Here is a 21,440-nt window from a genome sequence, read left to right on the forward strand (position 1 = left end):
GAGACCTTTGGGGGGCCCTGGGGAGCCCTTAAATAAGGCCAGTCTTCTGCGAATCCTGGTTGAGATTCTCCAAGAAGCCATTTCTCCCTGCCAGTGTGCAGTCTGTTGTGGGAATGGCTTTCGGTTTTAAAAGATAATGTAAGGGAAATTTGGGGTGGGTCTGGTGGCTTCGCAGAAGGCTTTATTCGGTAACCGACAGACGCGACCCGGGCTCTTGGCCACTTCAAGCCAGTTTCTGTCATGGGCTCTGTCTGGATGGTGAACTTATGAAGTCAGGACCTGACTCCCTTCCGTCTGTTTATGTAGCTCCTTCGCGTTTAAATCAACCAACAAACCTTTTATGGAGTTTGTACTAGCTTGATTTACAAGAGACGAAAGGTATTCAGAGAGCTTAGTGCAGACAACCTTTATCGGACCCCTGTACCTAGGGTATCGTTTCGGGACATCAACAAATGGGCCTTTTATGGGAGAAACCAAGAACTTTCCACTGAGAAGCTATTTTATGCAATCTGTACCTGACCTTTCCCTGAAAGCCATCCCGTGTCATGAAGCCAGGACATGGGGCACTTGGACAGGTCACTTTACAAAGTCAGGACACAAGACCGCTGGGGCTGTTTCTGGACTTGACACCTCCACCCTCACCTCCTCCAAAAAAAGCCTTCTGTGACCACCAAGAGGTCTCTTCAGGCTGATACCTGACAGGTTCTAGGGGACTGACTTTAAAGTGACACTAGAAGGCCACTCCAGCTTTTTCACATGGCCAATAATTAGGGTGACTGTAGGTGTTGTCAATTGGCCTGGAATAACCCCAGTTTATGACTTGAGCAGCCGTAAATATGAAATATTTAGATAATAGGAAATAAATAATGAATGTTACATATATAAGAAAGGGCGCCACTAACAGCACTCCCAGTATTCAGCTTGTGTAAAATGAAATTCCCGCGTGCAGAAATGAAAGTTCCAAGAGGCCCCTGGGCGGCTCAGTCTGTTAAGCAACCGACTTCGGCTCAGGTCATGATCTCACAGTTTGTGGGTTCGAGCCCCACGACCGGCTCTGTGCTGACAGCTTAGAGCCTGGAACCTGCTTCGAATTCTGGGTCTCCCTCTCTCTGCCCCTCCCCTGCTTATTCTCTTTCTCTCCAAAAATCAGTAAATTTTGAAAGTTCCAGACAATGAAAAACAAACAACTTTGGAGAAAATGACCAGAATAAAAAATTTTACAAGAGAAAAATGTATATTTTACCAAGCCAAAGAAAAGAAAAAAAGAAAAAGGCCTAAAGGCCTATATACATACAGCATCCTGGTTTGTAGGATATATTCTGTGTGTTTTTGTTTTTTTTTTTTTTAATTTTTGAGAGAGAGAAAGACAGCGTGAGCAGGGGCGGGTCAGAGAGAGAAGGAGTCACAGGATCTGAAGACAGGCTCTAGGCCCTGAGCTGTCAGCACAGACCCTGATGCAGGGCTCGAACCCACGAACCGTGAGATCATGACCTGAGCTGAAGTCGGATGCTTAACCCACTGAGCCACCCAGGCACCCCTGTAGGATATATTCTATAGTTAACCCACCCACCTATACCTGATTGCACAAGGCTATGTACACAACCTCTGCTTGTGCCCTTTTAGGTGGAACTCTGGGCAGCCGATTTGAAGACGAGTCTAGAGTGCCACTGAAAGACTCACAGTTTATTCTCCACTCCTTCCTCATGAAGGCTGTTTTTTGTTTTTGTTTTGCTTTAGAAAGAGAGCACATGAGTGGGGGAGGGGTGGAGGGAAAGAGGGAGAGAAAGAATCCCAAGAAGGCTCCATGGTCAGTGTGGAGCCCAGCATGGGGCTGGATCCCGTGATGCTGGGATCTTGACGGGAGCCGAAATCAAAAGTTGCTGTTCAGCAAACTGAGCCACCCCGGCGCCCCAGGAAGGCTGTATAGTACAACCTTTTATAAAAGCAATTCAGTGAGGAACTCTGGGAAGCCAGTCAATAAAGCCAGGCCACGGGACTACCCTGGGGACACCTGGGTGGCTCAGGAGGTTAGGTGACCCACTTGGACTCAGGTCATCATCTCATGATTTGTGGGTTTGAGCCCCTCATTGGGCTCTGTGCTGACTGCTCAGAGCCTGGAGCCTGCTTCAGATTCTGTGTCTCCCTCTCTCTTTGCCCCTCCATCACTCATGCTCTGTCTCTCTCTCTCTCTCTCTAAAAAATAAATGGACATTTAAAATCATTTATTTATGGGGGCCTGGGTGGATCAGTCTGTTGAGCGTCCGACTTTGACTCAGGTCATGATCTTATGGTTCGTGGGTTCAAGTTCCATGTTGGGCTCTGTGCTGACAGCTCAGAGCCTGAAGTCTGCTTTGGATTCTGTGTCTCCGCTCTCTGCCCCTCCCCTGCTTATGCTCTGTGTCTCAAAAATAAAAAATAAAATAAAATAAGACTATTCTGATTGATACCTTCCTTTGGAAAACTGTTTTACTATTATCAAGAGGTCTTTTTTGTCAGACCAGTACATGCTGGAAGGCTGATCTATAGACCCAGGACTTGAGGCCATGTCGAAAGGGGTGTCATGTGGCCGGTGCCCGACCTGCAGCGGAGGGCCATATCAGATGGCCAGTTGTGTGAAGGCTACTGGCAATCCACGTGGGGCCACCTTCTCTGGACCACAGTGTCATACAGTCACCAAGAGGGTGTACGACCCAGCCAGTGAAGGCCATTTCTCCTGGAAGGCCACTTTATGTGGTGACAGGAGCTAACCAAGAGGGTTGATGGGTAGGACACTTTCCTGGTGCTCTAAAGAAACCATGGGAGATTTCTAAAACGAAGACAAAGTCTGGGTTTCATCTGACCCTCAGACAAGGGCCCGATGTGTTAGGAAGAAGTTCGCGAGTCCACTTTGGAAGACTGTTTCATGTAGTAGGATGTGGTTCCTCCCCTAAAGGGACCGAGAAGCCGGTAGAACTAGGCTGAAGACTATTCAGAGAAGTAATGACCAGGCTGCCACCTCACTGTGGGAAGTTGCTTCTATCTGCCAATGCAAGGCCCTCTGGGAGACCAGTGGTTTATTTTTTTTAAGTAAGCCCTACAGCCAACATGGGGCTCAAACTCACAACCCCAAGATCAAGAGCCGCGTGCCTTACCAACTGAGCCAGCCAGGGAGGCTGGTGTAACAAGATCAATCATGAGGCTCTTTGGGAGGCCATTCAAGTGGCTGTTAAATCAAGACTGTCATACGGTGTCCACATAAGTGTCTCCAAAGACCTTTTTGTGAAGCTGTTCCCCCAGGACCCCTGGATCAGACATTAACTGCTAAGGTTATATTGTGTGGCCAGGAGGAGACGTGTTTTGTACAGCCAACCTGAGGACCTCTCCCAGAAGGCCATTTGGCATGGCCATTTACATGAGGCCCCTCTCCAAGGCCAGTTTGCAAAGCGACACGTAGGCTGCGTGGAGACCAAACAGGACTGCCCTGGGAGGCCGCACTCGAGGCCCTCGTGGAGGCTTGCTCTGAAAGGCCTTTTGTGAGCTCCCCAAGGGGCCGTTTTATAAGGACACCCTGAGAGGTCAGTGTACCAAGTTTATAATCTGCATCCCGGGGAACCGGTTTACAGCCCATTTAAAATCCTCTGGGAAGCCATGTTGTAAGGCCATGGAGAGGCCAGTTTACAAAGATGGCACATAAGGCCCCCACGTGGCCACCCAGGGAGGCCAGCTGATGGGTTGCGGATATGGCCACATGGGAAGGTTGGACCATGAAGCTCTCCCACGAAAGGTGTTAATGAGACCAACATGAGACATTTATGAATCTTCCAGAAGGCTAGAGACAGAAATCGTCCTGGTAGGCGAGGGCCATGCCGCCCAACGCACTCGGTGCCATTCGCTGGGCCGGCTGGAAAGGATGTCCCTTGTGCACTGAGGACCTAGCTACAAAACAAAGATCCAAAAACTGATGTAATCCTTAGTCCTGAAGCCAAAGAGTGTTCTAGGTAGACACCACCCCTTACTGTGCAGTTTTGGGCAATCTGGACAACTTACTTAATCTCCCAGAGCTTAACTTCGGTCATCTCTGTAAAGCCTCACAGTTTGAGATTACGAGGACTATGTTAGAGAAGGTACATAAACCACAGAGCGTCAACACGGTGCGTAAGAAAGTCACTTCATTTTCCCCTGGGCTTTAGTTTCTTCCTCAGCAAAAGAGGGCAGGGTGGTAGGAAAATGGTCACAGACGTGTGGCGAGGTACAAATAAAAGGAGAGGGAGAGGAAAGGGGGACGGAACCATGGAATGGCAGTAGGACCAGGGACAGTGGTACATTTTTGCTGTTGCTTTAGGCCCGGGAAGAAGTTCTTCAAAAATAATGACACACAAGGAATATCGCCCTTCTGCTTCTGTGAAGTGATGGGATTTCCTTGTCTGTTGAGTGGGCATGATTCCTAGGTTACAGAGTTTTGTTGAGGTTTAAGCAGCCCAGATTCCCAGCTTCCCCCTGTGCTGGTGGAGATGGTGCGGCTCCGTTTGACAGCTCACAGCCTGGAGCCTGCTTCAGATTCTGTGCGTCTCCTTCTCTCTCTGCCCCTCCCCCACCCATGCTCTATTTCGCTCTGTCTCAATAATAAATAAAAACATAAAAATTTGAAAAAAAAAATGGGGCCCAGAGGTAGCGATGGGGCTGTCCAGCCTATCTTCAGAGACCATAGCGCTAGCATTTCTGTCTTCACTTCCCTGTCTACTGCTGACTTCATACACATTGGTGCTAAAAGAAACATGCTTTCTCCTCATGTTCTTTTGGTGAGTTACTGTTGAGTCCCAGGGTGTCAGGGAAATCTGTATAGGGTTGTTTATTATCTAGTGCTGTGTGACAGATCACCATAAACTTCGTTGCCTGAAGCCACACACATTTATTATCTTAGATTCTTTGGGTCAAGGGTCTGTGTTGTGGCTTAGTTGGGTCCTCTGTGTCAGGATCTCACAAGGCTCAAAGTATGGTGTCCATCAGGACGAAGTTCTTATCCAGAGGCTCAGCCGGACAAGGATCTAAAGCCCTGTGGCTGTTGGAAGAACTCAGTTCCTGGAGCCTGTCGGACGGAGGGCCTCAGTTCCTAGCGTGCTGTTGGCTCTAAGCCCCCATCGTCAGTTTGCCATGTGACCTCTCCCACATGGCCACGTGCTCCGGGAGTGCATGCAAGCCAGGAGGGCGGCAGAGAGAGCTGGCTAGCGCTGGGAGTTTTAATCTCGTGTAACCCGATCAAGGGGCATTCTGCCACCTTTGCCATCTTTGCCCCCCCCCACCCAAAGTCACATGTATCAGACTTACACACATCAGCTAGAAGCAAGTCATAACGGTTTTCTATTGCTGCTATAACAAGTTACTGCAGACTTGGTGGGTTAAATCAGTACAAATTAGTTCTCTTACAGATCTGTAGCTTAGACCTTCAACATGGGGCTGACAGGGCTGAAATCAAGGGCTCGCCAGGCAGCATTCCTTTCTGGAAGTTCTCGTTGAGAATCCATTTCCTGGGCTGCCCCCCCCCCCTTCTAGCGGCCACCCACATTCCTTAGTTTGTGACCTCCTCCCTCCATCTTTAAAGCCAGCAGCATTGCATCTCTCCAGCCTGCTTGTAATCTCCTCTCCCTCTGACTCCGTCTTTGCCAGGAAAGATTATCTCAAGGACTCCGGTATTGAGTTGGACCCACCCACATAGTGCAGGATAATCTTTCCATCTCAGGGTCCTTATTCTTAATGGCATTTGCAAAGGCCATCATTCCATCTACCACTTGAATTACAGGTCCCGCCCATGCTCAAGAGGAAGGAGTTAGATAAGGGCGTTGGTCACTGGAGGCCGGGATCACTGGGGAGCTGTGGCTTTCTTCCCTTTATGGAAAGTGTGGCATCTGATAAGGCTTTATCACAGGCAAGACTTCCTCCTTGCCTTTCACCACCTCCTGGGGGGTTTGGGCTCTGAGTGACTTCTGTGGGTCCAGTAGGGTCACTGACTACTAACCACAGCAACCTGTGTCTGTTTCTCCAGCAATGGAAGTTTCCGCGTCAGGGCAGGCTACCTGTTGTAACACACGTCATCAGCGATAGCGGCTAAACGCAATACGAGTTATTTTTGGCTCATGAGGCATTCCAGCATGGGTGTATGTGCCCCATTTTGTGGCTGTTGTGGCTCTGTCATCTAGGGCTGCAGAGCCCTTTGCTGGCAGCCAGCGGGTAGGGAAAGCGTGGAGAACCCTGCGGGAGGGAGGGATGGGCCAGGCCAGGAAGTGGCTGCACCCCTTGCATTCACATCAGCTCGCAGCCAGCGGCATGCTCACATCCCATCACAAGGCAGACCTGGAAATGTAGTCTATGTGCCCAGGAAGAAGACGAAATGGATTTGGTGAGCTTAAAGCAAGGGCTTGTTTTTGCAAATAAAGTTTTATTGGAACGTGGCCACGCACATTCATATACATACAGCATGGGGCGCTTTCACGCTACAATGGCAGCGTGGTGAGAGCAGTGACCGGATGGCCTGCGAGGCCTAACACGGGCAGTATCTGGCCCTGGACAGACCGGTCTGCTGACCCCCACGAGCATAGAGCAGCCTCCGCAGAAAGCACGATGATTCCTGAGGACCATCCTGAGGCAGACAGGGAAGGTAACAGCTGTGACTATACCTAGCACGATCAGTGGTGAGCAGTCACAGACCCGCGAGAACCTCTTCACCTGTTAGATCACCCGAGTTAGGACTGGCCTGCCGTCGTGTGTAAGAGCACCAACTATGAGTTTTCTCTTGCTGTGTAGTTTCAGGTGCCCCCGGGTTGCTTCCTGGGAAGTTAAGATCTCATTCCTTTGTTCGCCTTAGTTGAGCGCTCGCCGTGAGCCAGACTCTAGGCAAATGTAGAGAAATGAGACCCCTTCTTGCCCTGGAGAGGCCTGCCACCTAGCACTGGAGAGACAGGAAGCCATCCGAGTGTTGGCGGGCTTCCCGCAGGGGATCATGAAAGGTGGGCCTCAGAGGCGGGATAGGAGTTTGCCAGAGAGGAGAGATGTTGGAGGCACCCCAGCTGAGGACAACGTGTCCCTCTCTGAATAAACATTGATCCCGTGCCCACGGTGAGCCTGGTCTTGTGCCAGGCCCTGAGTGTAGGGGTGACCCCAGGCAGACGAGGTCCCTGTCCTCACACGGTCTATGTGTATATAAACCGCCGGTGAAGACCATTGTAGAATCACCACACGTGAGATGGGTGTCACGGAGGTCATGTGTGGGAAGCCGTGGGGACCTGCAAGGGGGGACGTCTGCATGGTCTTTGTAGGAAGTAACTTCGGGTATAACTTACTATTTTCATCGTAAGTGTATTCTAATCCCCATCTCCTATTCGCCCATCCTGCCACCCCACCTCCCCTCTGGTAAACATCAGCTTGTTCTCTCTGCTTGAGAGTCTGTTTCTTGGTTTGTTTCTTTCTCTCTCTTTTTCCTTTGCTCATTTGCTTTGTTTCTTAAATCCCACATATGAGTGAAATCAAATGGTGTTTGTCTTTCTCTGACTTGTTTTGCCTAACGTAAGACTCTTTAGCTCCATCCATGCTGTTGCCGATGGCGAGATTTCCGTTTTCATGGCTGAGTAGTATTCCGTTGAATATATATGTATACGGCGTCTTCTGTGTCCACTCATCAGTCGATGGACGTGCAGACTCTTTCCATACTGTGGCTATTGCAGATAATGCTGCTATAAACATAGGGGTGCATGTGCCCCTTTGGATTTGGGGGTAATTACTGGACCATAGGGCAGTTCTGTTTTTAACTTTTTGAGGAACCTCCATACTGTTCTCCAGAGTGACTGCACCAGTTTGCATTCCCGCCAACAGTTCACGAGGGTTCCTGTTTCTCCACGTCCTTACCAGCATCTGTTGTTTCTGGTGTTTTCGATTTAGCCATTCTGACAGGCGGGAGGGTGGAATCCCTTCATGGTGTTTATTCGCATTTCCCTGATGATGAGTGACACTGAGCATCTTTCATGTGTCCGTTGGCCATCTGGACGTCTTCTCTGGAGAAGCCTGACCATTTCTTAACCGGCTTATTTGTTTTCTGAGTGTTGAGTGGTACAAGTTCTTTATATATTTTGGATACCAACCCTTTATCGGATATGTCATTTGCAAATATCATCTCCCATTCCATAGGTTGCATGTTACTATATATTTTAAAAATCTCAGTGGGTGACATTTGGGCCACTGGACGTCATCACAGATCCGGCTCCCCCCACCCCCAGTTTGATTTTATGAAAATCTACAAATGTGTATATTTGGGCGTGTGACATGCTGTTCTGCTCTGACAAGGTGTTCTTTCTTCCTGCAGCGCTGCCGCTGTCGGACTGGCTGGCAGGAGACCCCATGGCAGAGGACGAGGGCGAGCGGGAGCCCCAGGCAGGCGCCAGCGGCCTCCAGGAGGCCCTCAGGGCGCTCCTGCCCGACTCGAGAGAGGGGCTGGCGCTCCGGCTGGGGGAGCGGGTGGAGCGCAGCGTGCAGGGGCTGCTGCAGGAGGTGGCCGCACTGTTCTGCGCCCGCCGCGGGGGCGAGTGTCTGCAGGCCTGCGAGGCGCTCCTGGACTACTCGTGGGAGAGGCTCAACACGGGGCCGTGGCAGGACGTGCACCCGGACTGGCGCCGCGTCTACGCCTTCGGCTGCCTCCTGAAGGCTGCGTGTCTGTGCGAGGAGCCCGCGGACGCCAGCGCGGTGGCCGAAGCCCTGAAGGTCTGCGACCTGGGCCTGCTGATGGGGGCGGCCATCCTTGGGGACATCCTCACTAAAGTGGCGGCCGTCCTGAAGGCACACCTCCCCTCGGAGAAGAGGCCCGCCCCGGGCCCGGCCCAGGAGCAGCCCCGAGAGAAGGTAGCTGGGAGGGGGGGCTCGCGCCACACCAGTCCGCTCTCCCGGGGGAGTGGGTGGAGGCCAGGCCTCACAGCAGAAAAATAGCATCTCCCTCGATTTGGAAGTGGAACTGCCTCGTGTGATTTCTCAAGTTTCCCCCAGTTTCTTCATAAGTGGTGCCCTTTCAGGAGAGAGGGAGGTGGGCCCTCCGTGGCTCCTGAGAGCAGCAGCCCGAAGGGCGCGTGGGCCCACGCCTTCCAGCCTGTTCTTGGTTGGCAGGTGGGAGCATCGCCCCCTTCCTGGCTGCCTCGCTCACTGTGCAGTCATGTCGGGGCCACAGGCTACATCTAGCCGTCCCCTGTCCCTGTGACTGCTGGGCGCCGCCCCCTGGGTGCTGGCACATGGCCCTCCTGGTGTTTAGTGCCTGAGGACGGTACCCTGCGGAGCGGAGGGCGGCTGCAGACCGGGCTTCCGGCCCAGCGCAGACACAGACCTCCCTTACGATGCCTCCAGGCATGTCCGCCCACAGGGAGGAAACAGATCTGTTAAACAGGCATGTGGAAAGATGCTTGGCCTCACCTGTGGCTAAAAAACAAGGCAAGAACAGGGGCTCCTGGGTATCTCAGTCAGTTGGGCATTCAACTTCAACTCATGATCTCACCATTCGTGGGTTCGAGCCCCGCATCGGGCTCTGTGCTGACAGCTCGGAGTCTGGAGCTTGCTTCCGATTCTGTGTCTCCCTCTCTCTGCCACTCCCCTACTCATGCTCTGTCTCTCAAAAATAAATACACGTTAAAAGAAAAATTTTTTAAAAAAAGGCAAGAACAGGGAGGTAACCATTTTTGGCAATGACATTGACAGAGGAGGGTTTATGCAGTACCAGGTGCTGCTGGGGATCCCGTGGGGCCAAGGGCAGGGTGCACCGGTTGACCTTTCAGAAGGCAGGGCAGACCTGCAGACCATGGGAGGCAAATGCCCGTGCCCTTTGACGCAGGGGGTTCACTGTTCACTGCCCTTTCCCAGGCCAAATCTGTCCCAAAGGAACAGGGAGGTGGTCCCGGGCCCAGAGTGGGCTCACCATGTGGGTGGTGTCTGGCGGTATGTGAGGGAAGGTCTGGAGTGGCCACGTTCCTCCCAGCTTCCCTCCCACCCCTGCCTGTGCATCCAGCAGGGGTCCTGGACCCTGGGTGCCCCTGCATTTCCGTGCCTGGAAGCAGGGTTTGCTCGGCAGCTTTGTAGCACCAGTGGTGGCCCAGACGTGCCCGATGCTGAGGATGGACCAAAGGGCCTGTTCTCCTGGAGCCTAGGTTCTAGAAAGGCGATTACAGAATGTCTTCTCCACATGGTGGGAAAGGTCGGGCTCACACGGGTGCAGGGGGAGCAGAGGGGTTGGGGTCAGAGCTGGCTCACACGGGTGCCGTGGGGGGCAGAGAGAGCCGACCCCCCCGCCAGTGATCCTGGGCACTTCACGTGTGGCATCTGGTCTCCCGGTCAGTAACAGAGGAGGAAGCTGAGGCCCGGAGACAGTAACCTGCTCAGGGCACTCAGTTGGGAGGTGGTTGGGGAAATTCTGGCACAGCCGCTCAGAAGACATGGCGGGGACTGAGTGGCAACGCGGGAATGTGGGTTATTTGTCCTGCATATTCCTGCCGGTGGGTCAGCGGCCCTCTCCTCACGGGAGACACGACGGGAGAGGAACATGTAGTCATGACGAAGAGAACTTTGCCATCAGATGGCATTTGGGGTAGTAACATCTCATCCCAACTGGAGTTTCTGTGAAAGCCGTACATTCCTTTTATAATCAAACAGATGCTTTACCTACTCTTTTTTGTTTTAATGTGTATTTTTAGAGAGAGAGTGTGCAAGCAAGGGAGGGGCAGAGAGAGAGGGAGAAAGAGAGAAAGAATCCCAAGTGGAGCCCAACTCGGGGCTCAAACTCACAAAACCGTGAGATCATGACCTGAGCCAAAACCAAGCGTCGGATGCTTAACCAACTGAGCCACCCGGGTGACCCCAAATAGACACTTTAAATGATCTGGTAAAGAAAAATATCTTGATATCGCCAGGAATTAAATCGCAGTAGCAGCAGCAGTAAGGATAATAAATGTTAACTGCTCCTATTCGTGACCCTGAGCTAGCCCACCACAGATGCCCCAAGTGGTAACTTCTGTGCACCTGTTGCCATTCTGTTTCGCTTTTCAACAGAAAGCGAGGACCAACCGTGTTTGGATTCCAGACGTGACGTCTGAGAGAACGGTGCCCCGGCTCCACTGTCCATCCCTCCAGCATTTCAGGAAGCATTTTCTGGTTCCAGGGAGGCCCGTGATCCTGGAAGGCGTGGCCGACCAGTGGCCCTGCATGCACAAGTGGAGGTGGGTGGCTGGGAGGGCCGGGAGCCTCATCCCCCCGTTTCTTCCCCCAGGAAATGTGGCCCACACACGCTCCTGACCAGCCCCTGCCTGGGCAGGCGGGGGCTCCGAGGTCAGGCCAGAGGTCCCAGAGGTCGGAAGACCCGTGCCCTCCTCAGCTTGCCGCCCAAAGCAGGTGTTCTAGCGGGCGCTTACCCGGCGGCGCAGCCTTGAGTCCGTTCATGCCGTCTTGCAGGATCTGAGCAGCTCCGTGGGCCTTGTCAGGGGCTGTGAGGCTTAAAAGCAGAAGTAAGAACCCAAGACAGTCCCCTCCTTCATGGCGGGGCTCCTGGGCTTGCTCCCTTGTCACACCTGCTTCTGGTCCCCTCCCCCCACATTCATGGTTGTGAGAGCGGCTCAGGCTGGTGGCCTAATGCCTGTGGAAGTGAGCAGGGGTCTCTGAGGACGGGTGAAGGGGTCACTGTGTCCACTGGCCCGTGGAGGGGGCGTTCCCACTGGGACGGTGAGAAGAGCTGGGCCGCACGCCAGCCGCCAGGATCGAGCACTTGCCGAGTCTGCTCTCTCTGTCGGCCCTGGGTCCCGTGGGACATGTAGTGCCATCGCCCCGGCCCACACATGGGGTGCGAGGGCTTCGAGAGGGTGGGTAACTTGCCGGAGGGCCCAGCGTTCGGGACACAGGCCCGTCTGCACCCCTGCCATATTGTCCGCCCTTTGCCCCAGGAAGGCCGCCCAGCCCAGAGCCAAGGTGAGCGGAGCGCAACCTGGGAGTCCCGGCTGGCAGGGAGCTAGGGCGGCCCCCCAAGAGCCCTGCCCGGCCAGGCCGCCAGGCTCGCTCTGCCAGCCGCGTGGCGCCAGGGGCCACTAACCCCGCGGGCCCACGCCCGGGTGGGGAGTAGGGGGGTGACGGCCCCTCCCCGTGAGGCTCCATGAAGACAAAGGGGAACAGGGTGAGGCACGCTCTGCGGAGAGCATGGCGCGAAGGTGACGGTGACTGTCTGCCTCTCCCCCAGCGTGGAGTACATCCAGGACGTCGCCGGCTGCCGGACTGTCCCCGTGGAGGTTGGCTCCAGGTACACCGACGAGGAGTGGTCCCAGACGCTCATGACGGTCAATGAGTTCGTCAGCAAGTACATCAGGGATGAGGTACGTCACGCGCCTCCGTTCCCGCGGGACTCACAGCGGGGAGGACACGCGACATCCGGGCGCTGCAGGGCGGCCTTAGAGCCTAGACAGCGGACCGGCCCTGCCTGTGGCTGGGGGAGTGGCGGCCAGCCTCCTGCGTGCTCAGCCCCCACTGCCCCTTCCAGAGCCCCGGACAGGAGGGCCTTCCTCCCAGGAAGCCCCGTGAGCCTGGCCAAACCCAGTTTGGAGAGCGCAGATCTTTTCATCCATGTGATGGCAGAAACGTTCCCAAGATGCCGGTCCCCAGTGCAGGCCAGCGTGGAGGAAACGGGCACTGACAGCTTTGCCCAGAAGACGGTCCCGGCTTCACTTTGGGAAACATCCTGGCAGAAGCCGTTAGAATTTAAAACGCCCACGCTCCTTGACTCAGTCGTTCTGCATTTGGGAGACCATAAGTATAAGGAAGACCCAGAACATTCGGCCGTTGATGGAAACACCGGCAAAACACCCTGAAGGTCCACCAGTGGGGGTCCACCCGTGGGGAGGTTGAGTTAATGACGCTGCGTCCTATCTGTAAAACAGGGACCCATGAAAAGAATGAGGCACATATGTCCGTACTCACCTGAAGAGACATTCACGATGTCCTTAAATGAAAGAAATTTTTTTTCAGACTAATACATATGGTGTAATTACATTTTCATTGATAAAAAATCCTGTATGTGCGGCCCCTTCATTTTCATGGGAGGAAACAGTCCTGGTGCAGCCCTTACAGAGGCGGCCCCAGATCTGAGCCTCCCCAGGCCCAGCACTGCGTCACATTCGCCCCCAGGTCACAGAGGGGACCAGGCGGGATGGAGCGGAGGGCCGTGCCAGGTGGCTGGCTGCCTGGGGCCCGTGCACCCTGGGGCCGAGAGGCCGCTAAACAGTAGCACCCGAGTGTCTTCCTTACTAACGAGCTCTCTGTGTCGCTTCTGGTTTTTCTCGTGCGGACCAGCCGAGGGACGTCGGGTACCTGGCTCAGCACCAGCTCTTTGAGCAGGTAAGTCTGAGACCCCACGCCTCCGGCCTGTCCGCCCTCACCTTGTTCTGCCTCCCTTCCGGAGCTCGGAGCCCACAAGGCACGAAAGGGCGTGACAGCCTCGGGCCACCCCCACTGGTGAGCGGGGAGAACCTTGTGCGGCTCGGCTACCTCTCCAGCAGTGTCCTCGTGTCCTCTCCCACAGTGGGCCGGGGAGAGCAGACAAAGCTGGTCATAGAGAGCCGTGGAAACCCCAGGGCCCTAGGACTGGCGTGGAGGTGGGGGGCGGCCCCAGGGGTGGAGCCTGAAGTCTGAGCGGGTGTGGTCACACCGGAGGAATGGCCCCTAGGGAGCCGAGAGAGGGGACAGGCTCCAACCTGACCCACAAAGAGCTGGGCGCTGGCTTCCTTGACCTTGGCTTCTCCAGAGGTCCCCTCACCATCCTTACCCAGTGGCACCTGTCTGCACACGAGGCCATCTCCCTGAGAGGGGCCTGCATGAACCCAGCAGAGCCGGCTTCCCTTCGTGTGGGTCCCCAGCCCTGGCCGCCAGATGGAAGACCCTCAGGGACAGTCTGGTTGAAGGCTGAGAACGGAGGGGGTCTCGGGCTGGGGCAGAGAGGAGGAGCAGGGCCCAGCCAGGCTGGAGGCGGAGCGTTCAGCGAGGGGCACCTCCTGCACCGAGACTCGGGGTACACCCTGGAGTGGACCCCAAATGCCGGCTGCATCCATCTCTTTCCTGGGAGGGTTCGTTCAGAAGAGTGAGCAAGAAGGTGATAAGGAAGGCTAGGGCCCAACTGGGAGAACCTTGAAGGCCTGACCAAGAACTCGGATCCTCTGCAAGGCAGGAGGACGTCCTGGGAGGTTTCTGAGTAGGAGGGCCCCAGTGGGAGGAGGTGTTGCAGGAGATCGCTCAGGAGAGCCCGCGCAGCTGTGAGGGAGGGTCCCCGGGGGCAGAGGGCCACACCAGCTCTCTCCGTCACCAGTCAGCCCTGAGAGGGGGCCTCCCGGGGGGAAACAGAGATGCAGGATGGCTCTCAGCCCCGGGCCGGTGGTGTGCCCCCTGCGTGGCAGTCACCCAACGTCCTGGGAGCAGGGTGACGTGGGGCTTGCTCACAGAGCTGCCGTGGGCACTCGGGGGCCACCTGGCTGGTGCAAAGTGACAAAGTCAGGTTGTCCCATCACATGGAGGGGTCTCTGCTCTGGTGAGGACAGGAAGAAAGGGCCCCGAAGCTTAACAGCGATTCATGGGTGGTAGGACCGTGAGTGGTTTTTCCTTTCCTTCTCTGCAGTTGGCAGGGCATCTATAATGAGGGTGTAGAGTCATCACCATGAGAAAAAAACAGACTATTTTTAAATGCAGCCACAACAAGGGAACCAAGATTGTGTTCTGAATTTTCAGAGCTGTCTAGTGAGGCTGGACCCATCTGAAGGCTTATCCTGGAGAGATCCTTGAACAGTTGGCCTGCTATCCCCCCGCCCCCACTTCACTCTGTCCATGGAGCGGGTAGGCAGGAGCCTGAAGGCTGCCTCATAGGCCCCTCTGGGCCCCGCCCTGGAGGTACAGGATAAAGAAGAGTCCTCCCCTGCCCCAGTGGACTCAGAATCCAAGTATGTGAGACGGTGATGGGTGATGAGACCCTCCAGGAGATCGGAGCAGCCGGGGGAAGGAGGCAGGGACCGGGTCTCCAGGAGTGGGACTCGAGTGGCAATCTGAAAGATGAGCCGTCTCCAGCCATGTGGCCGATATTTTGCCCCCTTTTTCTCCTGCTGTTTGTCTTCTTAACTTTGACTTTCGGAGTTCTCTGTATATGTTCTGGATATAAGCTAGCCGTCAGCTGTAAGCAGTGTATCTTATCCCAGACCGTAAACTCGCCACTTCGTTTTCTTCTTTTGTCTAAAAGGAGGCAAGAGGGGGGCATGGCGACCAGGAGAGCCGTGGGAGTGGACTTCCCCTGCTTCCCAGGACGGAAGTGTCCGGCGTGGCTGAGCCCAGCACGTGGCAGGGAGGGAGGCGGAAGGTGGGGCTGAGCCAGAGGGCAGGGCAGGAAGAGGAGGGACGGGCAGTGTGGGAGGCTCGGGGGTGTCTCCCAGAGAGGAACTCCAGGTGGACCGATGCGGAAGCCGGGAGAGCCCGAGGAGGCTGCCCCCGGGGCTGGACAGGTGTAAGACAGGTGCCCACTGCTGGTGGCTGGACACAGGTGGCTGGGTGGGGTGAGGGAGAAGGAGCAGCCAAGGATAACTCTAGAATTGAGGCCCCAGCGACTGTTTGGCGGAGTTTGCTGGTATCTCAGCCAGAAGCACCACGTGGGGCTAGGGCTGCTCTCACGGGCTGTCCCGCCAGGGGTCCCAGGCCCTGATGGGGCTGTGCCAGCCTCCAGGAGCCACCACACCCGAAACTGGAGAGGCCGCAGCAGGTGGGGGCTGGGTGGGCTGTGGTCTCCTGCCCAGGTCTCCCGAATTAGGACTTGCAGACCCTGTCTCTGTCCTCTCTTGCATAATGAAGGGGAAGGGAGTCCAAGTGATCAGGTCCCGAGACCTGTGCGGTCCCAAGAGGCCACCCTGTCCCCTGAGCTCAGTCACACCTCCCAGGGGGACTCAAGAAGCCACAGGTAAACTTGGCTCTTTGTCCTGGAGCAGCCATTTTCCACTTTTCTAGAACAAGAGGAAGCAGTTTTAGAAATAGAAGGTAGGGGTGCTGGGTGGCTCAGTTGGTTGAGCCTCCAACTCTTCTTTTTGTTGTTTTTTAATTTTAACATTTATTTTTGAGAGAAACAGCGTGAGCAGGGGAGGGACAGAGAGAGAGGGAGACACAGTCTCCAAAGCAGGCTCCAGACTCCGAGCTGTCAGCACAGAGCCCAACTCGGGGCTTGAACTCACAAACCATGAGGTCATGACCTGAGTTGAAGTTAGATGCTTAACTGACGGAGCCCCCCAGGCGCCCCAAGCCTCCAACTCATAATTTCAGCTCAGGCCATGATCCCAGGGTCATGGGATCAAGCCCCAAGATGTGCTCCGCACTGACTGTGGAGCCTGTTTGAGCATCTCTCTCTCCCTCTGTCCCTTTCCGCCACCCACACACGCTCTAAGTAGAAGGCAGAGTGTCCGATTGTTTTTAAGACAAACCTTGGAGACACTTTGAAGGGCCACCTGGCAGGCCCCTGCACTGCTTTCTGGAGCCTTCTCTGTCTTCACAAAGCTCAGTGGCTGCCACCCGAACCTCTTGCCCAAAAACCGCTTGCTGACTTTTCTCCCAGGGACCCCATATTGTAGATTTTGGCCACCATGCTGGGCCTCCCTTTAATCACCGGTCACCTCCTGGGAGCATTCTGTCTGTTGGTGGGGGCGTCTCTGTATGCAGTGGCTCTGATTAGACCATTTGGTCAGCCAGTCCCACTTCACAAGTCCAGACGGTGTCATTCCACGGGGCCAGGGTCTGGCGGCGTCCGGGCTGCAAGCAGCGGGGTGCTGGGACAGCCTGGTGGTGGAGAGCAGGATGGGCCCCTCCCCCCCCCCCCCCTCTGGCCGACAGGCAGGGGCCTCAGCAGTGGACACAGCAGCATCGCTGCATCGCTTCCTGGGCTGCTGCAGGGAGAGGGTCCAGCCGTTCCTGAGCATGGAGGCCCCTTAGCAACCTGAGCTTGGAGCGGCCACTACTGAAAGCACAGCGAGGAAACCACTCACTGGCCGGCCTTCATTCAGAGGGCACGTCTGGGGTGGAACCCTCCAGAGCCGGCCCAGGGCCTCCTGCCTCAGGCTCTGTGCACCCCTCACCAGCCCTGAGCGGGGGCGCTGGGCCGGCTCTGCTGGGTTCCGAAGGCCTGGCCGGGGAGCGGGGAGGATGCAGGGGGTTCGGGGTGCTTGCTGTTAGAGAGCACATCTTGTCAGACGCAGTCACGGTGGGCCGACAGCACCCGAGTTCACAGCCTCCGGGAGGCCCCCGGCCTGTGCACACAGAGGAGCACTGCCCAAGCTCACTGCTGGCTGGGTCAGAGACCACAGGTTGTGGAGACCGACCCATCCCCATCGAAACAGTTTTGTCTTGACCTCACCAGCAGCCCCGCACAGCCCCCCTTCCCACACCCTCCCCACCACAGGGCTCAGCCTGCCCGTTTGATGAGTGGGAAACAGTGGCATCAATGACGCTCCATTCAGATTTCCCCCTAGTGGGACTGAGCCCTTCCTTGTGTGTAACTCACTTCTGTGCCGTCTCTGGGTTTTGCCCTTCGGTTAGTTGTGTAATCGTATTATTTTTCCTTTTTATTGTGTACCAGCTCTCTAACCCTCATTTACCACAGCTCTCAAGTTTCCCACTTTCACAGCCTTTATATTAACATATTTAAAACGTACGTATTGTGATTGCTTTATCATTAGTCAATTTTGGCAAATCTTCTCTCCAGAGATGTGATAAATCCTCAACCCCATTTTCTTTTTGGTTTCTCTTTAATTTGATTTTCAAAAAGAGTGCACTCTTTAGAAAATTACAAGCTGGTTTGTTTATTTTAATGTATCTTTTGAGAGAGTGTATGTGCACCTGTGAGCAGGGAAGGGGCAGAGAGAGAGGGAGACGCAGAATCTGAAGCAGGCTCCAGCTTCCGCACTGTAAGTGCCGATGGAGGGGTCAACTCATGAACCGTGAGACCCTGACCAGAGCCATGGTCAGACGCTTAACTGACTGAGCCACCAGACACCCCTATTTATCTTTTTTTTGTGTGTTTATTTATTGAGAGAGAGAGAGAGAGAGAGAGAGAGAGAGAGAGAGAGAGCGAGCGAGCGAGCGAGCACGAGCTGGAGAGGGGCAGAGAGAATCCCAAGCAGGCTTCGCACGATCAGCACAGAGCCTGACATGGGGCTCGAACCCATGAACCTGTGAGATCATGACCGGAGCCAGAATTAAGAGTCAGACGGTTAACCGACTGAGCCACCCTGGCGCCCCGAGCTGGGTCAAGTGCAGAGCAGTGCTATCAGGTTTTTCAGAAAAAATGAAGATGTTTGTGACAGGAAAACAATATCTGAAACAAAATAACTGAAAACAAAATAACTCTTAACCTATACATTAACTTTTTCTGTTGGTTTTTAAATCCACACACCTGGCAGTGTGGACCTGGTCCTATTAGTGCCGAATGAGGCAGTGTGTGCCGGGCCCGCCGACTTGTGGGCTGGTGCGTCCCTGGCCCGGACCCGGCGTCCCACGTCCGCTCTGACACCCACAGATCCCGGAGCTGAAGCGGGACATCAGCATCCCCGACTACTGCTGCCTGGGCGACGGGGACGAAGAGGAGATCACCATCAACGCCTGGTTTGGTCCCCAGGGGACCGTCTCTCCGCTCCATCAGGACCCGCAGCAGAACTTCCTGGTCCAGGTTGGAGGCGCACGGCCCAGCCCTGCACGGCCCGGCCGCGCTCTCCATGCCCACGTGCCAGAGACGGATGTGGCAAAAGTGGACCGGAGAGCTGGTGCCCTCCCTTCCTCCAGATGGGGCTGTTTCTAGACGCGGTTCCCCGAGGAAGGAGCCTCTGGGGTCCTGGCCGTGTCACTCGGGCAGAGCGGGGCCGGATGGCATCTCAGGGCAGAGCGGGTGCCCACAGGCCACCCGTCCTCCACCTCCCCCCACCCCACGTGCCAGGCGTCAGAACCAGGCTGGCATCTCTGTGCCGGCCCCTCTGTCCAGCTGAGAGGAGTCTGCCGCTGGAGGGCATGTCCTGAGACCCAGACAGAGGAAGGGCATCTGTGGTCAGACCACCTAATGTGTTCTAGGCAGAGAGATTTAACAGACGAGAACATTCTTCCGGCCTAGAGGCCGTGCCCTGATGTGCTAGAGAGGCTGGGAGCTGGCTGGGCCGTTTGGCATCAATGCCAACCCTGTCACCTGGCAGCTGGGCGAACCTCAGCCACTTGGCTTGCCTCCCTGTGCCTTAGTTTCTTTCCCTATCTGTGAAATGGGGGTGACTGAACCATTGTAGAGGGTTGTGGGGGTTCAACTAGTGGATGTACCGGAGCAGCTGGGGGGAGGCTGGCGCAGCTTGGTTATCGTCAGCTGCAGTCCCTGAGTTACTGATTCATTATCTGGAGGCGAAGCCGTCGCCTGGCCTGGAGCACGCATGGTGGGGCTGGGGCAGCGGGCGCAGGGAACAGCATGTGGAAAGGCGTGGGGAGGCTCGGGAGGATGGCGGGTCCAGGGCCCTGTGGTCGGGGGGCGGGGGTGGCAGCTGACTGAGCAGGCCCTGTCTTCCAGGTGATGGGGAGGAAGTACATCCGCCTGTACTCGCCACAGGAGTCCGAGGCTTTATACCCACATGACACGCATCTTCTCCATAACACGAGCCAGGTGGGCACACAGGGGCCCCGAGTGACACTGCGGATCCCCCCCTCCCCGCCCTGGCTCCAGAGGCTCGACAAGTGGCGGCTTGTTTCCTCCAGGTGGACGTGGAGAACCCCGACTTGGAGAAGTTCCCCAAGTTTGCCGAGGCCCCATTCCTGTCCTGCGTCCTGTCTCCCGGAGAGATCCTGTTTATCCCAGTGAAATACTGGCACTACGTGCGGGCACTGGACCTGAGCTTCTCCGTCAGCTTCTGGTGGTCGTAGCCAGGGCGGGTGGGTCTGGGAGGCGACAGCAGTCATGGGCCCATGCGGTCCCTGCTCCCCGGCCGGCCTGGCGCGGGGTCCCAGCATCTCGAGAGAGGCCAGAGCTGCCTGCGCCGAAGCCCTTGCTGGGGACCAGGCCGGTGCTGGGCGGACACAGGGCAAGGCCCCAGCCGGGCGCACATTCCGGCCAGAGGTACGCGGCGGAGGCCGGCGGCCGAGACCCCGGAAGGACGCTCTAGGCTGGCACGCCGCATGGAGACCGCGGGCATCGGAGAGCCTGATGTGGCTGGGACTCGGGTGGGCAGTGTGGGCAGCGGTAGAAGACGGACTCGGGGCTGACTGCTGCCTGGATTCAAACCCGGCCCCGTGGCGCTCAATCGCTCTGTAAGCTTTGGGGCCGAGGCCTCGTGGGCGTGTCTCCATCTGGGAAACAGTTCGAGAGGCTGTGCTTGGGCAGGGCCCCTGCGGTCCCAACCATTATTGGCTGTCTGATCTGAATAATTATCAGGATGGCTACGCACCTGTGCGTCATCACTGCGCCTGACCCGACTGCTGGTGGGCCGGAGAGGTGGTGCAGGTCACAGGGGAGCGTCCCTACCAGCTGGCTCAGCTCACGCCTGCCGGCAGCCGGGAATCCAGAGAGTTTCGGTGGTCACGGTGGGGCCTGACCCCCCTTCCCGGAAGTGCCTGCATGTCCCGGCCTGCAGGCTTTTCCAGAAACAGCCCTGGGCAACTCCAGAAGCCTGTCCAGCCCTGGTCTCATCCGTTCCTCTCCTGCAGAGCCCTCCGCTGGAGCAGCGCCGGGGCCCACAGCCTCAGAGGCCCAGGGAAGGTTCGGGCAGGCCGGGGACCACCGAGGGGCAATTTCTGGAGCCGGGGCCTGGCTAACACACCCTGTGGGTGACCAGGGCTGGGGGCGGGGCAGTGGAACACGAGCCACTTGTGTCCTCTGCCACCAGGCCGGGACATTGGAGCTTCATCGCGTGGGTCCAGGGGCTCCAGAGTTCTGTGCAGGGAGACCACCAGAATATGCACGGAGCTGGGGAACCATTGGCGGGGAGGGGTGGGCACAGCACTGGGCACGGAGGGCAGAGGCAAAGACGGGCTGCTTAGGAAGTGAAATCGAGGGCTCCATGGAGACTGCTTGTTCCCCTATCTGGCATTACTAATGGTTATTTGCCAAATTCTGGAGATGGATTTATACCAAATGTCAGAGGGATAGAGACAAAAATAGGGCTGCCACGGCGTCTGGCTTGCGGTCAGTGAGGTACAGTGGGGGTCCGCCTGCGTCACTCACCCTCCCCACCCGGGGGCAGCCGTGTGGCCCTGCCGCCTTTCCTCCCTGTGTCTCCCGGCCAGCAGGCCCCTCACCTCTGCTCCAAGCAGAGGCCCATCTGTAACACCGTGATCCTGTAGTTAGGGACAAGAGGACACGGGTCCGGTGGGAAGACACAAAGGACAGACCGTCCTTCCACACGCCTTCCGGGCAGGGCTCTCGGGCTCCT

The 21,440-nt window shown here is 56.1% G+C and overlaps 1 protein-coding gene across 1 annotated transcript in view; it reads left to right on the forward strand.

Annotated features, from left to right (window-relative positions):
- The window catches only part of KDM8 (lysine demethylase 8), a 21,189-nt gene extending 734 nt beyond the window's left edge, over positions 1–20,455 (forward strand). The window contains exons 2-8 of the mRNA XM_029945998.1: positions 8,330–8,862; positions 11,047–11,213; positions 12,221–12,353; positions 13,327–13,371; positions 18,563–18,712; positions 19,586–19,678; positions 19,771–20,455. Of these exons, the coding sequence (XP_029801858.1) occupies positions 8,365–8,862; positions 11,047–11,213; positions 12,221–12,353; positions 13,327–13,371; positions 18,563–18,712; positions 19,586–19,678; positions 19,771–19,935 (1,251 nt within the window). The 5' untranslated portion in view covers positions 8,330–8,364 and the 3' untranslated portion in view covers positions 19,936–20,455. The remainder of the gene's footprint in view (positions 1–8,329; positions 8,863–11,046; positions 11,214–12,220; positions 12,354–13,326; positions 13,372–18,562; positions 18,713–19,585; positions 19,679–19,770) is intronic.
- Positions 20,456–21,440: the final 985 nt, after the last annotated feature.

Source organism: Suricata suricatta, chromosome 8 (assembly GCF_006229205.1).
Source record: "Suricata suricatta isolate VVHF042 chromosome 8, meerkat_22Aug2017_6uvM2_HiC, whole genome shotgun sequence".
NCBI classification, from domain to species: domain Eukaryota; kingdom Metazoa; phylum Chordata; class Mammalia; order Carnivora; family Herpestidae; genus Suricata; species Suricata suricatta.